The 14,347-nt window shown below is 41.4% G+C and overlaps 1 protein-coding gene across 3 annotated transcripts in view; it reads right to left on the bottom strand.

The window, feature by feature from the left end:
* Positions 1–6,115: 6,115 nt before the first annotated feature.
* Positions 6,116–14,347, bottom strand: part of ST7 (suppression of tumorigenicity 7) — a 149,498-nt gene continuing 141,266 nt past the window's right edge. For 2 of the 3 annotated variants that reach the window (XM_057412157.1, XM_057412158.1), the window contains exons 14-15: positions 12,140–12,279; positions 6,116–6,439 (exon numbers count right to left, since the gene is read on the bottom strand). In XM_057412157.1, the coding sequence (XP_057268140.1) occupies positions 6,344–6,439; positions 12,140–12,279 (236 nt within the window). In that variant the 3' untranslated portion in view covers positions 6,116–6,343. Of the gene's footprint in view, positions 6,440–12,139; positions 12,280–14,347 lie in introns of those variants that run through there. The other variant, XR_008972507.1, reaches the window with a different exon arrangement.

Genomic DNA, 14,347 nt, shown 5'->3' with positions numbered 1-14,347 from the left:
CCTATCAGCGTGTACAGTGTGTGCAGTACGCACGCATACAGTGCAGGTGTATATATGTGTACACATTTATTTCAGTGGTTACCCTGTTGGCCTCACTACTGCTGGCAATTCTGGCTCTGGGCTGGATGAGGAAAATTACATACCTAGTTGTATTTAAAGGTGAGCTCCAAGGAGGCTTTTTATTAGCATTTCATTATGAAATTAAATCCACATGTAGTTCGCAGCCTGAGCAATATCACACTTAAGCCTTAAAGAACTTAAAAGCAGTATAACAATTTATATATATATATATATATATTTTTTTTTTTTTTTTTTTTCGGCAGGTTTTTTTTAAAGATCCAGGGACCCTTTGAGTAGTCTATAAATTCCCATGTAATAAAGCTGAAAATATTTTAATATTCTGGGAAAAAAAGGAACTTGCTCCAGGCAGTTGAGTAACAGGCAATGAAATCAGATCACTTCTTAACTCCATCATTTGGTTAAGACATCAGAAAACAAACCCACCTCAATTCTGCAGTCTCAGGTAAAATGTTTTGTGGTCATTGTATTAAAGGTGGAACTTCTGTTCCCCAGCATGATCCTCATCCTCCCCCAAGTGCATCTTCTTGCTCCAAACTTTCCCCTCATCTCAGGGGCCTGAGGTTCCTGAAGGTTGCTCTTTCCAGTTAAGACCAGGCAGATGGTGGCGTTGAGTCCTTTGGCCTTTTTGGGGTCCTTCCTGACCAGATCCCTGCCCCATTTGGCAGCAAGCCCTCCAAAGGTGCACACAGCAGGCTGAATGCTGTATTTCACACAAGTGCCATATTCATAAGCTTCAGTGCAATGCCTCCACCAAATTCCTTTTACCAGAGCAAAACCAGGATATTTCTCAGCACAACAAATGTGTAACTGTTGAGCTGGCCAATTATTTGATTACTTTTTTCTTTCTATATTTATTTATTTATCTATTTTTAAAAGAGCTCAAGGTAGACTTCTTACAGCATTCCTGCTGCTTCTTCCATCAAGAAAAGTACTTCGGAGAGCTTTTGCTATTTCTTAGTGGGAAAAGATGCTTGGAGATGTAAATATTGTTAGGAAAGGTACCTCCTTGACCTTCGGCTAACTAAATAAAGGAAAAAAAGGGGGAAAAACCCACAAAGAAACAGAAATCAGGCAATGCAAATGAAATAATCCTGTATAATATTCTATGGAATAAATTTACTCATGTATTTAGTCATGAAGAGGAAGCAGCAGTCCCTAGGTAGACACTTCAGTGTCAGAATAACACTAGCTGAGGCAAAAGGTTGTAGGATTACTTTTGTTTTAAATATGCAGTCCAGTTTTCTTGAGGGAGTTCCCTTCAATTTGCTGCATGAAATCAGAATCTAGCAGTGCTCTGCAACAGCGATAGCCTGCCAAGCTTCTGCGATTGCTCCCTCCCTGCAATTTTCTTTTTTAACAAACTTTCCCCTAAAAAGCCTGTTGAGCTGCTTTAGGAGAAATGGAACTTTTCTGGACCCCAACTTTTCTGAATTGGGGTGTATTGTTAGGGCATGTGTGTATTGTAGCTCGAGAGACTGTTGTGCTGCGTCTTTGTTTCTTTCAAAACTATCTAAACTCAATGTGTGCACCTCACCCTGATCTCCCATTGTGTGCAACCTTCTCTGCAGATGTGAATTAGAAACAAAACACTGCATTTTTGGTACTGGTACAGCAGCTGAAGAGCATCCAGCCTGGATGCCCAAATCACACCTACACTGAGCAAGCAGCTGGTGGTCCCTGTCTGCAGGCTTCATGTCCAGCCTCTTCGGGGTCTTGGTTTATGGTGGCAATGGGGAAATTAATCTTTTACTGGGGATTAGTGAAGATCTGGGGCTGAGGAGGATGCTTTTGCTAGGAAAAAAATAGCTCTTAATCCAATGTGGCAGCTTGAAGTGTACCAAGGCTTGCTCGTCTCCATTGGTTTTGCCTTGCACTCTGAGGAAGGGCTACAGCCTCCAGGTGCAGGGGCTGGCTACTTCTGATGGCAGAGGTGGTTTTGTGGTCACATATAAGAACCTGCAGGTTTCTCCTGCTGCTTCAAACAACACAGGCACACTTGTATTATTACCTGAAAACCAGCAGTAGTTCATGGGCTGTGAATATTAACACGGTTTTGTGGGGTTTTTGTACAACAGCTCATTTGCCTGATTGATTAAAGGGATGTGACTTTATAATGCAACATTACAGAAGAGATTCAGAGCAGCCCTGTGGAGAAGGACTTGCAGGTGTTGGTTGATGAGAAAATGAACATGAACAGGCAGTGTGCGCTCACGGCCCAGAAAGCCAACCATATCCTGGGCTGCATCAGAAGAAACGTGACCAGCAGGTCAAAGGAGGTGATCCTGCCCCCCCTACTCTGCTCTTGTGAGACCTCACTTAGAGTACTGTGTGCAGTTCTGGTGTCCTCAACATAAAATGGACATGGAACTGTTGGAACAAGTCCAGAGGAGGGCCACGAGGATGATCAGGGGACTGGAGCACCTCCTGTATGAAGACAGGCTGAGGAAGTTGGGGCTGTTCAGCCTGGAGAAGAGAAGGCTGTGTGGAGACCTTATAGCAGCCTTGCAGTATCTGAAGGGAGCCTATAAGGATGCTGGGGATGGACTCTTCATTAGGGACTGTAGTGATAGGACTACAGTCCCTAATGGGACTGTAGGATAATGGGTTCAAACTTAAACCCTAATGATAGGGGTAATGGGTTCAAACTTTAACAGGGGAATTTTAGGTTGGATATGAGGAGGAAGTTCTTTACTATGAGGGCAGTGAGGCACTGGAATAGGTTGCCCAAGGAAGTTGTGAATGCTCCATCCCTGGCAGTGTTCAAGGCCTGTTTGGACAGAGCCTTGGGTGGCATGGTTTAGTGTGAGGTGTCCCTGCCCATGGCAGGGGGGTTGGAACTAGATGATCCTTGTGAGAAAGAAGCAAACATAGACAAATCTGTGTATGACTGCTCTCCCTTGGTGGTTCTGTGTGCCTTTCTGGTCCCACAGTGGTGGGAACAGGCAGGAGCCCTGCAGGTAGTTGGGTGGCAAGTGGAGTTGGGGTTACCTTGCACACTTGCCTTAACTACAGCTGCTGAGGTATTCAAACCTTCTGTTCACAGCAAATAACTGCAAACAACAGCCTTCCCTTAGGTATACCACTCACCTCTCCCAGTGTGGCTCTTGCCTTGGATCAGCTGTAAATCCATGCAGTCAGAGGCCAGAAGGTGGCCAGCTTGGTTTACCTGATGCTCCTGGGGGTCTCCTTTTGCTCCGTGCAAGCTACAGTGTAAAGAGATATGTGCATCCAGAATAGTATTAGGTTGTCTTCAGAGAAAAAAAACAGGAACTGTTGATATTTGGAGTTTAAAAACCTTCTTTGCCTCCTTTCCTTCCTACCCCCCCCCCCACTCCCCCCCCCCTCCAATTTGCAAACTGAAGATTCGGATGTGTTATTATCTATTCCAGATTTCCAGAAGGCTCATCTCCACACTAAGCCAGAGGCTCTCCATCATTATAATCATGGGCTATGTTTGCCTTTTGATCTAAGCTATGCTGAACTTCAAAGGAAACATGTCAGGGGCACAAAAGCCTAAGGCAATAAACTGCTTGATGAAACAGAAAATCCTTCTGTCTGACTTTCCTAGTCTCCAAGATTCCTAGAATTATAATTAGAGCTAAAAAGGTATTTTCTAGATTAAATCCATGGTTCATTACTGCGTATAAGGGAGATGGATACTGGAAACAGCAGAAACGGGATTGCATAACTGTTTAGCCTGGATAAGAGAAGGCTGCGTGGAGACCTCATAACAGCCTTCCAGTATCTAAAGGGGGCCTATAAGGGTGCTGCAGAGGAACACTTCATCAGGACTGTAGTGATAAGAGAAGGGGTAATGGGTTTAAACTTACTTAAACAAGAGAAATTCAGGTTAGATATAAGAAGTTTTCACTGTGAGGTTGGTGAGGCACTGGAACAGGTTGCCAAAGAAGTGGTAAACCCTCCATCCCTGGTGGTGCTCAAGGCCAGGTTGGACAGAGCCTTGGGTGACATGGTTTAGTGTGAGGCATCCCTGCCCATGACAGGGGGGGTTGGAACTTGATGAATTTAAGGTCCTTTCCAACCCTAACCATCATATTTTTGAGTTCCTGAAAGTTTCCCATAGTTCAATGAAGAGACCTAATTCTTCTAGGAGGTCAGCATTCCTTTTTATCAGATTATTACAAATCATAATTTCCACACAATCATAACTTGCATTTTCTGTTCTTCTAACAGAAGGCCAAATTGCTACCTTAAATTGCTGACAAACATGGACCTCTGTATATAGCTAGTAAAACACTGATAATGCAAACACGTTTATGTATTAGGACTCTTAATCACAGCAGTTTCTTCTTTTAAATGTAGGGGGTATATATAAATGAACTTGGAAAGGTTTTTAAGCGGCTGGAAATAAGCGACACAAAGCAGCACAGGATAAAAAGATCTGATTCTCAACAACCTTAATTCTGAAGGCACCTTTGCGAGGCAAACCAATGGATATGATTATCCCTGGTTCTACAGCTGGAGAGATGCAGGAGCACCTCCTGTATGGGTGTCCTCTGTGCCTGTTCTACCAATTCAGATTGAAGACCAAGAACACAAATATCAGCCCATTCCACACTTCCCATGTGCTGTTCACTAGCAATCCACTTACTCTAATCTCACACCACATCTCACATTAAATGTGAGCTATACTAATTTCAACATTAACAGTGATTTGTTTTGCAGGAATAATGGCCAGAGATGAAAAACCTGTATGGAAATCCCCAACAGTGACATAGCGCACTGGTTTTAACATTCGGCCACAGGGCTCTCTGATCTTCTACGTACTCCCTTATGACCAATTTCTCCTGGTGTGGGGCTGCCTTGCTTCCTCACAGCATAGCAGTCACGCTTTAATGCACTACTATTGCTCACTTGGGCAAAAATCTTTTTCCTATGTAGAGTAGTAAATCTGTGATCAATGTAATGCACCTCCTGGTTGTGAAGAAGCACTTTTTGTTTATACCAACTCTGTAATGGGAGTTTTGTCTTTGCTCACTCAAACTTACCTTCTGGTGATCACAGTCCCTGGAAGCTGGTCAGCATATTTAGAACAGCGAAGTTAGCCTGGCAAGGTTGAAGTAGCGCTTTTGATCCACTGCATTGGGTTTATGCTTCCTTATCTGGGGGAGGAGTGGAAAAAAATCTTTGTGGCATCTGTAAGGTGCACTTTCAATTCATGCCAGACAGGACCACTTGCTTCAACTTCCAGATCAAATTCTTAACCTCAGAGCTGGGCTTGTGCATTAGCTGAAGTGTCTGTGGGAAGTTTCCATCTCCACTGGGTAAGTTATAAACGAATACTTACTCTAAACCTCCCACAGCACAAGGATAAGATTTCCTGAGGCAGGCACTAATGACAAAATGCCAACCTCTCTATGAATTGTGCATGAACTAACATTAACTTTGCTAATGAGCTTCTGGTCTCAAGCCAGCAGTTTATAATGCTGATGTTTAATCCCTACAGGAAGATACACTTGCTTTTTCATACTTGAAAAATACTAGCAATGCAATAAAAACTCAGCAACAAATATATAACAGCATGAATGCAATGATCACTCACAAGAAGCAGATTTGTTTCCAGTTCTCTGCCATTGCCTATGGTTTGTTCTGTAGACAGAGAGCAAAGTATGGAGCTTCGGGAGGAACTTGAAGTAACAGTGGTGTGAGGAAAATCTGTGAAGTGTGTGGACTTTCTGAAAATTCAGACTGACCTCTGTGCAGAGATGGGAGTCAGAAGCCCAGCGTGCCATCCAAACTGCCTGGGGAGCCTAAAGCTGCTTTAAGCTTCTAGACAGCTTTAACTGTCTAGAAGGCTCGTCTAGACTGTCTGTAGCAGTGAGAGCTTCACCCTGGCTGAACTCTGTAAGAAAGGGCAGTGATAGTGTTCCTTAATTGTAAAGTTATTAGCGTTTTTTTCATTAACTGAATGGAAAGCCAAGCTTTAGCTGTGGTGAAGCAGATACACCACACTTTTTTTAAGAACAGTAAGTACAATCTGAGCTTTGAAGAAGATGCCAACAGACAGCAGTGCTGCAATACACAAAAGTTTATTTTTAAGTTTTTCTTTTCCGAAGGCAAAATATAATAGAACCTAACATCAATGTATTTTGTACAACAAAACAGATTTTATATGAGAACAGACAATCCATGAAGAGTTTTTAAGTCTTAGAACTGCTTCCCTTTTTTATCATGCTTTCTTGTGGTCAACAAAACGTTGGCACAGAAGATGTCACGGCAGTCAGTCAGCAGGCGTGCTCCCTCAGATCCTTGTCAGCTGGTGCCACAGGCTGGAGGGAAGGATACTTTCTACTTTTTCCATCACAAAATTTAGAGGGGCAAAGAGGGTGCTGAGGAACTGCAAAGAAATCAGATAACATTCAGATCAAAATCCAGGAGACAATACACCTCAAAAGAGAGCTGTCCAGTAAGACGAGAAACTCTTGCTGTGTTATTCTGTAAACTCCTGCAGCATGATAAAAATTATACAAGGCACGTAGAAAGATTTTCTGCCAAATTCTGAGCCTTGCACATACACAGATGTCTGGATTTTTGCAGCAAAGAAAGCAAAAGCCCCATTTTTATGAAGATCAAAGTGATGAACTAAAAAAGTTTTCACACGTCCCATATCCTACAGTCAAGCTCATATGGAAGCCACTAAAAGCTCAAACCAAAACCTACTGAAGGGAAAAGAGAGGCTTTTTCATAATGGCAGAGTCTGCCAGACCACATCTCAGAGACAAAAACTGTGTCTTTAGATTGAGGTTTAAAATGGTTCAGTGTTATGTACAGTTCTGCTATATACACCACAGCATCTATAACTGGAATTTATTTTAACATCCCCCCTCGCTAACACAACACATCTGGCAATGGTGAAAGAGATTTCAATATATTGTTAGGACAGGCATATGTGACAAAAACCAAGTGAATAGAAATCATTTTATCACAAGAAAAAACACTGCCAGCTACACTTCTCAGAACTCAGGTACTCGAAGCACTCCCAAAATTTTGGGAAATACATACTAACTGTGCTTTACATTAACTGCAATTCAACTGTATGTGTTACATACAACTATGCTGAGGCCCTATACAGGTACAAGAGAGCACAGTAACATACAAAGTCATCTTCACCTTGAGACTGTGAACACTGTGGCTTCTAACCATTTAGGCTAATGCAACTTTGCTAAAAAATAAACAATTCTCTTTGGAACTAATTGGCAAAGAGGTGAAAGAGGTTTGTGTTTCTCTGCAGTCAGCACAAAACAGGTAAACTCTGCTTATTGCACCAATGGGTAAATGAACTCAGCTTGGTAGGTCTATTAAAGCAAATCTGGTGCTAGATGTGTTCTCTTTTTTGCCCAGAAGAACTCTCTCTCCTGATAAAAGAGAGCATCAGACTGTAAATCCTGTACATCCCTTTTCACAGTCTGAATTTGTTCCATGTTATCTTTACACACATGAAGGACACAGACGTGAGGGTCTGGTTCGCCTGTAGTCACTGAAGAGAACTAAGCACTTCCAGAGAGCAACTATACCCATCCCAGGACCAGAATGGCCCTTTGAAATGGTCTCTTTCCTCTCTGCCCCCAGCTGCAGAGGGAGTGGTTGTTTTTTGTCTTCTCCTGTAAAGCAACGAGGAGTGCCTCACAGTGCAGGCTGCTGGCCTGCCCCACACACTCCAGAACTGCTAGCACAGCTCTGGCCCATGCCAGTTAGTCTCTCTTCAACAAAGCCCAGCAGAGTTTAGGGATAGCACAGGGCAGGGACAGTTCTAAGCAGCCAGCAAGGACAGGGCCATCCTGCCTCGGAAGGGAAAATAAGTTAGCGGTGCAGACGTGAACAGAGATAAGTCACTTGCCTTTGGAGCCACAGGACAAACAGTATTTTATTACTTCATACAGATATGTCCTTGGTCTCTAATCTAGGCTCTGAAGTACCTAAAGTATGAACAATTCAGAAATTGTTACAGGTCTTTGTGCTGCTTAAACACAGCTATATATGGCAAATGTATTTAAAATGTTTCAAAACTGCAATATCCAACAGCCAGGGATTATAACCATTTCAAGGTATGAAGCAAGAAAACGTCTGCAAACAGTTTCACTGTTCACCAAAATGGGCTCTCTGCAGAGTTTAACTGTAAAAATGTATGATGTTGACAATGTGTATGCATTTTAAAGGTAATAGTAAGCATTCAAATTCTTTTTACCTCTTGGACATGTTTGCATAGAATACAGACACTACACGATGGACAACTTGTGCATCAGAGGAAAAACAGGTAACACCATCCCTGGTAATGAGGTTTTGTCTTAAGCACAGGTTGAAGAAAAATCTTGTAACTGAAGCTGAACAAGAGTATTTCAGTTGTAGTGCCAAAGGTCAAGCTGTGTAACATGAATTGCAGCTGAATTAATATAACACTGATTTACCTAATCTCAGAGTTTGTCATTACTATTACAAGTGGCTTAGCCTAAGTAGAAGCATTCCCTCTGGTTAAGCTGTGAACAGTTTAAGTAAATAAGTCCCTTTAATTTTGCCAAATGCAAAAAGCTCACTAGAGGATATTTTCTACTCTTCGAGTAGCACTTAATCTATGTGGTAAGCTTGCACCATCACATCTACTTGGATAAAACTCAGCTTTGTAACCAATGCAAATTACACACTTGTTAAATCAATGAAACAAGAGTAATTTGCTTGACAGTAAGTTTCATTGCAATTCATAGGAATTTTGTTGCTGAAATAGTTGACTGTATCCTGTAACAAACTCAGCAAAGTATCTGTGGCTTAAAACAAGCCAAGCTTTTCTCCACTTGGAAAATGAGCTGGTGTACAAAATAGATTTAAATTCATGGATACCGAAGCCTGGCTTCACTGAAGTCCAAGTAAAACTTTTCCTGACAGCAAGAGGTTCAGAATAGCACGTACTCAATTCTACAAGCCCATGTAAACAACATCTGTGCTGGGGGCTATCTGGGGCTTGGAAAGCTCCTGGTGCTCCTGTCCTCAGATAGTTATGGGCAGCTTGTTTGCCACATGGCAGCACCCAGGAGGGCTCAGTCAGCATGATACAGGTTTTTTTTTTCCTTTCCTTTTGCCACCATGTTGGTTGGTGTTCGAATGGAGGAACTATTTATTGCTCAGATTGGATGTACATGTTCCCTGACTCAGTGCCTGTAGAGATCCAAGCAGATGAAATATCTCCCTGGGTAAACCCTCTTTTTGAACCGAGGTCTCATTCACCGTATGTGAAATACTGAAACAGATCATGTCAGTGATCTCAGGCAAACAAGGGAATCAAATCAGAGAAAAATAAATTACTTTCTTGAGTTTCACTCATTTAAAAAATTTAACTAGGCCCTACACTTTTAGACATGACTGATGACTTCAAATGCTTTTGACTGCTGCATCCAGCAGAGGAACACAGGGCCCAAAGGGACTGTCCATCACAGTGGCACAGGCCACATTTGGCAGTCTCTCATGTGGAGGGGATCCTCAGCACTCAAGGGCTTTTTCTGCCTTGAAGAACACAGTGTCTGGGTTAATGGGCTATGGAAAAGGGGCAAGAAGATGCAACCTGGAGGTCAGGTCAAAGCCAGTTCCCAACTCCTAGTCATGCTAACCCACTCAGGTTTTATGAAATATGGTGAATATCAACTTGTAGTAACACAGCTCTGGGCCATGATGGCGATATTACATCTGTGCAATGCTTTTGGGATTGGCAGGCGTAAAAGAAGCAATAATTTTGACCTTTTAAAATTAAAGCATATGTGTACAGTTTCACAATGTAATCTACCACATCACAATGACTACCAACCATACCAGCATGGGTAATACAACGTACATAACCACAGCAACGGTCAGCACATTCATTTTTTAGCTATTTATGAAGCTAGTTAGTAATGAAACAATCTTCCCTAAAATTGAAAGGGACTGGCCAACCTCTTCTGTTTTGTTCTGATACAGCTACATCTCAGAGAGATGTCTGCCATTATTTTCTTCAATCTCAGACACCTGGGCTACTTTTCCCAGAGGAGACAACAAAATGAGCCTTCTGAAGCAAAGGTGTTCTATGAGCTACTAAATGAATGTCACAGGCTTAAATCCTGCCCTGCCTGTGTACAACAGAAACTCAGCTGCTCCATATAGTTGTTTATGGGGATTAAGATACAGCTCAAACAAGTCACAATATGTATTAACTGACATGCCAACTGCATCCATACAGGTTCAGAGATCTTGAGTAAGCTTGCCAACCCTATGCACATAAAGCAGCCCACATTTCAATTATATTTGTCTGCACTTATTTTACTAACTAGGAGCTTCACCTGCTCCTATATGCAGAACTTAACGGCCACACACAGAATCCTGAGGTATCCGCTCTAATTAACGTCAATGGCAACTGCACTTACACACCAGGGAAGCAGATCTTTCTGGTCTGCCTCTGCTTCCCAAATGGCTTTGGAATGTGCAAGCTCCAAATCACACAGAGACAGTTACTAATGCACCAGTAGTGATATCTCTGTTTTACTGCACTCAGCAACCAAAGCCAGGTGAGTTAAGACCATGAAAACATGCTACTGATTTTATCAAATTCCAGTTGCTCACTGCCTATAGCAAGAGCACCAAGTACAAATTCTCATCATGCTGCCAGCTTGAGATATATTCTTTGTTCAGGATATGAGGCTGAGAAGCACATGAACAAGGCTAACAGGAAAAGATTTGGGACCATTAACAATGCCAGTATCAGAGAATTGCACAGTACATTAAAAGAGCCCGCTAACAAGGGTCATGCATTTCGATGACTTCAGGAAAAAAACATAAGAAAAGCTTTAGAAAGAAGTTTACGATCATATGCCTGAGTTACACTTACTGTCCACAAAACACCTACGTATACACTCAAGAAACAAGAGAAAGTAGTATTTCAGGTACATTTCAGCGCTTTTTGCTGGTAGTTGTAGTATCTTTTGCTTGGTGACATCTAACTTTATTTCCTGCCTTTTAGAGCTAAGGAAAGAAAACACTTAACATTAGGAGCTTGTTACTGTACCAGACCTTTATCGCTCACAATTCTGGGTGGTAGAAGGTCTGGTTCACTAGGTTGTCTCTTGCCATTTGCAAAGGATTTTGAGTAAATACGATCTGGAATTTGGTGAAGCCTTTCAGCCTTGCCTCCTCCACCCTGCTTCCTATGCTTCCCAGAAACAAAAGACATTAAATAGCCAAGAGTCTATTTTGTAAACACAAGATCTAAAAGAGACACAAATACACATGAGATAATATCTTGCAGCAAAGCATATTCAGTACTTCTTGGAGAAGCAGCAAAGCATATTCAGTACTTCTTGGAGAAGCAGAAAGGAGTTTTTACTATCCTAGAACTTTTCTGTAAGTGGATTTTTCATTACCTAGCACACTGGAGCAGTGATGTTCTTGGTTTTGAAAAGAAAAAAAGCATGTTTCAACATAATTCACAGCCCTTCCCCTTCATCCTCCAACATTTATTAATCTTTGGTGGACTAAAAAAGAAGAATTAGTAGAGGCTTCCTGGGATGTAATTAAGAAAAATTATGAGGGAAATATTGAGACTATTTCTTTCATAGCTTTGTGGGGAAAGAACACAGAAATTTGCCCTGGTTAACAGAATACTCTCTTTCTGCTCATTCTAAGAGTTCATATTGCACTGGAAAGCATGGCACAGTCATTATGGCTCTACACAAAATAAGAGGGATTCTGAAAACCATTATTAGGTTATTTTATTGGATTATATATGAAAATACAGATACTCCCTTCTCAAGGGAATTCCCTTCCCTCACCAAGCCTTTTTGGCAAAATCACAAAAGATCTGCCCTAACAAAAGAACCCTATAAACCAGAGAAGACAGACAGTAGTGTATTCTACTGATTAACTCCCTTAACAATTGTTCAAATGTCCCCCTCTCAGACATCTCTTGATGTTTTATTTGTATTACTGAATATGCATATATTTAATAACCGGCACTATTAAGCTCAGCTTTTCCTGCATCTGTGTCTTTATTTACCAGAAGAGAGCAGCAGCAGAGAATACTCACAGCTTTTGCGAAGACCCCCATGAGCTCTGGGAACTGATGTGTCAGGAGGGCTAGCATGGCTGTGAAAGAACATAGTCCAGCAGTGAAAAGGATGAAGAAGGGAAGCTCCTTCTTGGGATAAACTGAAACTTCATGAAATGCTGTAGAAAAAAAGATGGGAAGGAGAATGCATTATAAGTTAAAAAAAAAAAAATTGAAGCAAAACCTAACCAAAACCAAACCAACATTCCGATGTGGTTTAAACAGCCAGAGACACTGAAAGATGCTTCTGAAGGCAAAAAGACATAGAAGGTCTGAAACACCAAAGGCCAACATTATTGTTGTGTCAGTCAGTCACTGCCAAATAATACTCATCTAAAGACTGTATTTCTGGCTTATTCTGGTCCTACATGCACATTACTTTTGCCTTCCTTGGTCAGCAACTATGAACCCACAAATAAAATACCAGGTTTTTAATCCAGGTCATTGACTAGCCCCATGTTTGCTAATGCTGATACACAGATTGCATGGAAACATACACCTGGGAGCAGCAGTGAGACCAAGCTTGCAGAAGCATTATCAGTTTAAGCAGGCTATAAAACTACAGTCTTTGCAACAGTAAATTCTGAGGGTTTAATGAGCAGAACCAAGAAAAGTTAACTCAAAAGTAGGACATATAAACAAATACTTTAAATTCAGATTTTCAGAATTATCTGTATATGCAACGCAATTTTCTAATGTGTTAAAATCTGGGATTTAAATTAGTAGTGATTTTTTTCTAAGGTGTTTGTTAGTCTACACTAAAAGGAATACAGAAATTTGACTCTGGTATGATAAATTGCTCACTGGGCTTTGGAGAAAACAGCACTGAGAAAGCTGAAAAGGTCAGAAGAGGATAATTAATATTTTACTGGAAGAATATATATCCCTTTAGCTTCTATAGCAGCTCAAGTTCAAGGTGAAAATTTGGCTGGGTTGACAAAAGGTCTGGTTGACTCTTAGCTGTCTGCTTCACTCATTCAGTCCATAGTTTGGAGCTACAGCCATGCTAAATGCAAACATCTTTCCTCACACAGGACCAACCTCAAGGCTTCCCATATACTCAAATCCTATGACTACGCATACACACAAAACACTGCTCTCCCACTTTGCCTACTTTCTTTCTTTGCTTCAGTGACCAGCTCTCTTCTCATTGTACTTGTAAACAACATAAACACAGGGTAATCCAGCAACATGGCAGGACAATATTCTTGACTGCATTCATCCAGAGTAGCGTAGACCGCAAAACTTAACGGCAGGAATTCTAAGAGTTTGATTAAAATATTATAAGCTAAAAATACATACGATCTTTTGGTCTGACAATTCAATCAGTCTAAAAATAAAACCAGATAATCTGCAGCTTCTCGTTGATTTAAATTAAATTTAGGGATTGGGAAATACCAGATCATGGACTTCGTATGTTTCTTATGCTCAGTTTTTTGCACTTGCTTTTGACACAGGCTCAGACTTGTTGTTCCAGTCTGTTATCCAGTCATGGCAAAAGTTTTGTGATTGATATTTTTAATTTGGATAGCCTACCAGATCTCAGTGTTCTGATATAATTCCAGATGACTATCCTTTAAAACACACACACAATTAAAGGGTGTGGACAGGTATGCAAAACCCCTTTAAACAACCTGTGTCTGTCATGGTACGTTAAACCCTTCCCTGCTCAAACCCAAGAGATTTTGCAGCGAAAAGCATTTCCCGTAACTGCCAGAGTAGAACCCAACTGCCTGCACATGCTGTTAAAGAGTCCCTTGCTTCTAACATTTGACAAGAACAATTAGTTTTGCATCTAAAAAGAGAACACTGAGCTATTCTGCATGATTTTGCCATTCCTAAATCTCCTGACACTCCACCCTTCCCAGCTCAGCATCCCTCTGAGTAAAGCAAGCAGAGCGCTCTAAGAGGTGTTGTTATAATTAGGGTGATTATAATGGGGTGGGGAGATACTGTCAGTTGCCAAGGATTTCTGTGTAATATCAGCAAGAATGTACTGTGAAGGAGAAACTCGCAATGAGCAGATTTTTGCTGTATTATTCTCACCTAATGTTCACTTATGTAGGCTTATATAAAGTGGCAATGAATTTTTTAGCCCAAACCAGAGAGGTTTTGAATGAAAGAATACAGAAAGAGCAAATTCCCTCTAAACCAGCCTGCACAGCAGAAGCAAGTTGCATTGTACTT

The sequence above is a fragment of the Pezoporus wallicus genome, unplaced genomic scaffold (genome assembly GCF_028554395.1).
Source record: "Pezoporus wallicus isolate ANWC-B61680 ecotype Strahan unplaced genomic scaffold, APGP_CSIRO_Pwel_v1 contig_3858, whole genome shotgun sequence".
NCBI classification, from domain to species: Eukaryota; Metazoa; Chordata; class Aves; order Psittaciformes; family Psittacidae; genus Pezoporus; species Pezoporus wallicus.
The sequence above is the reverse complement of the archived record's forward strand: the minus strand, read 5'-3'. Positions and strand labels throughout refer to the sequence as shown.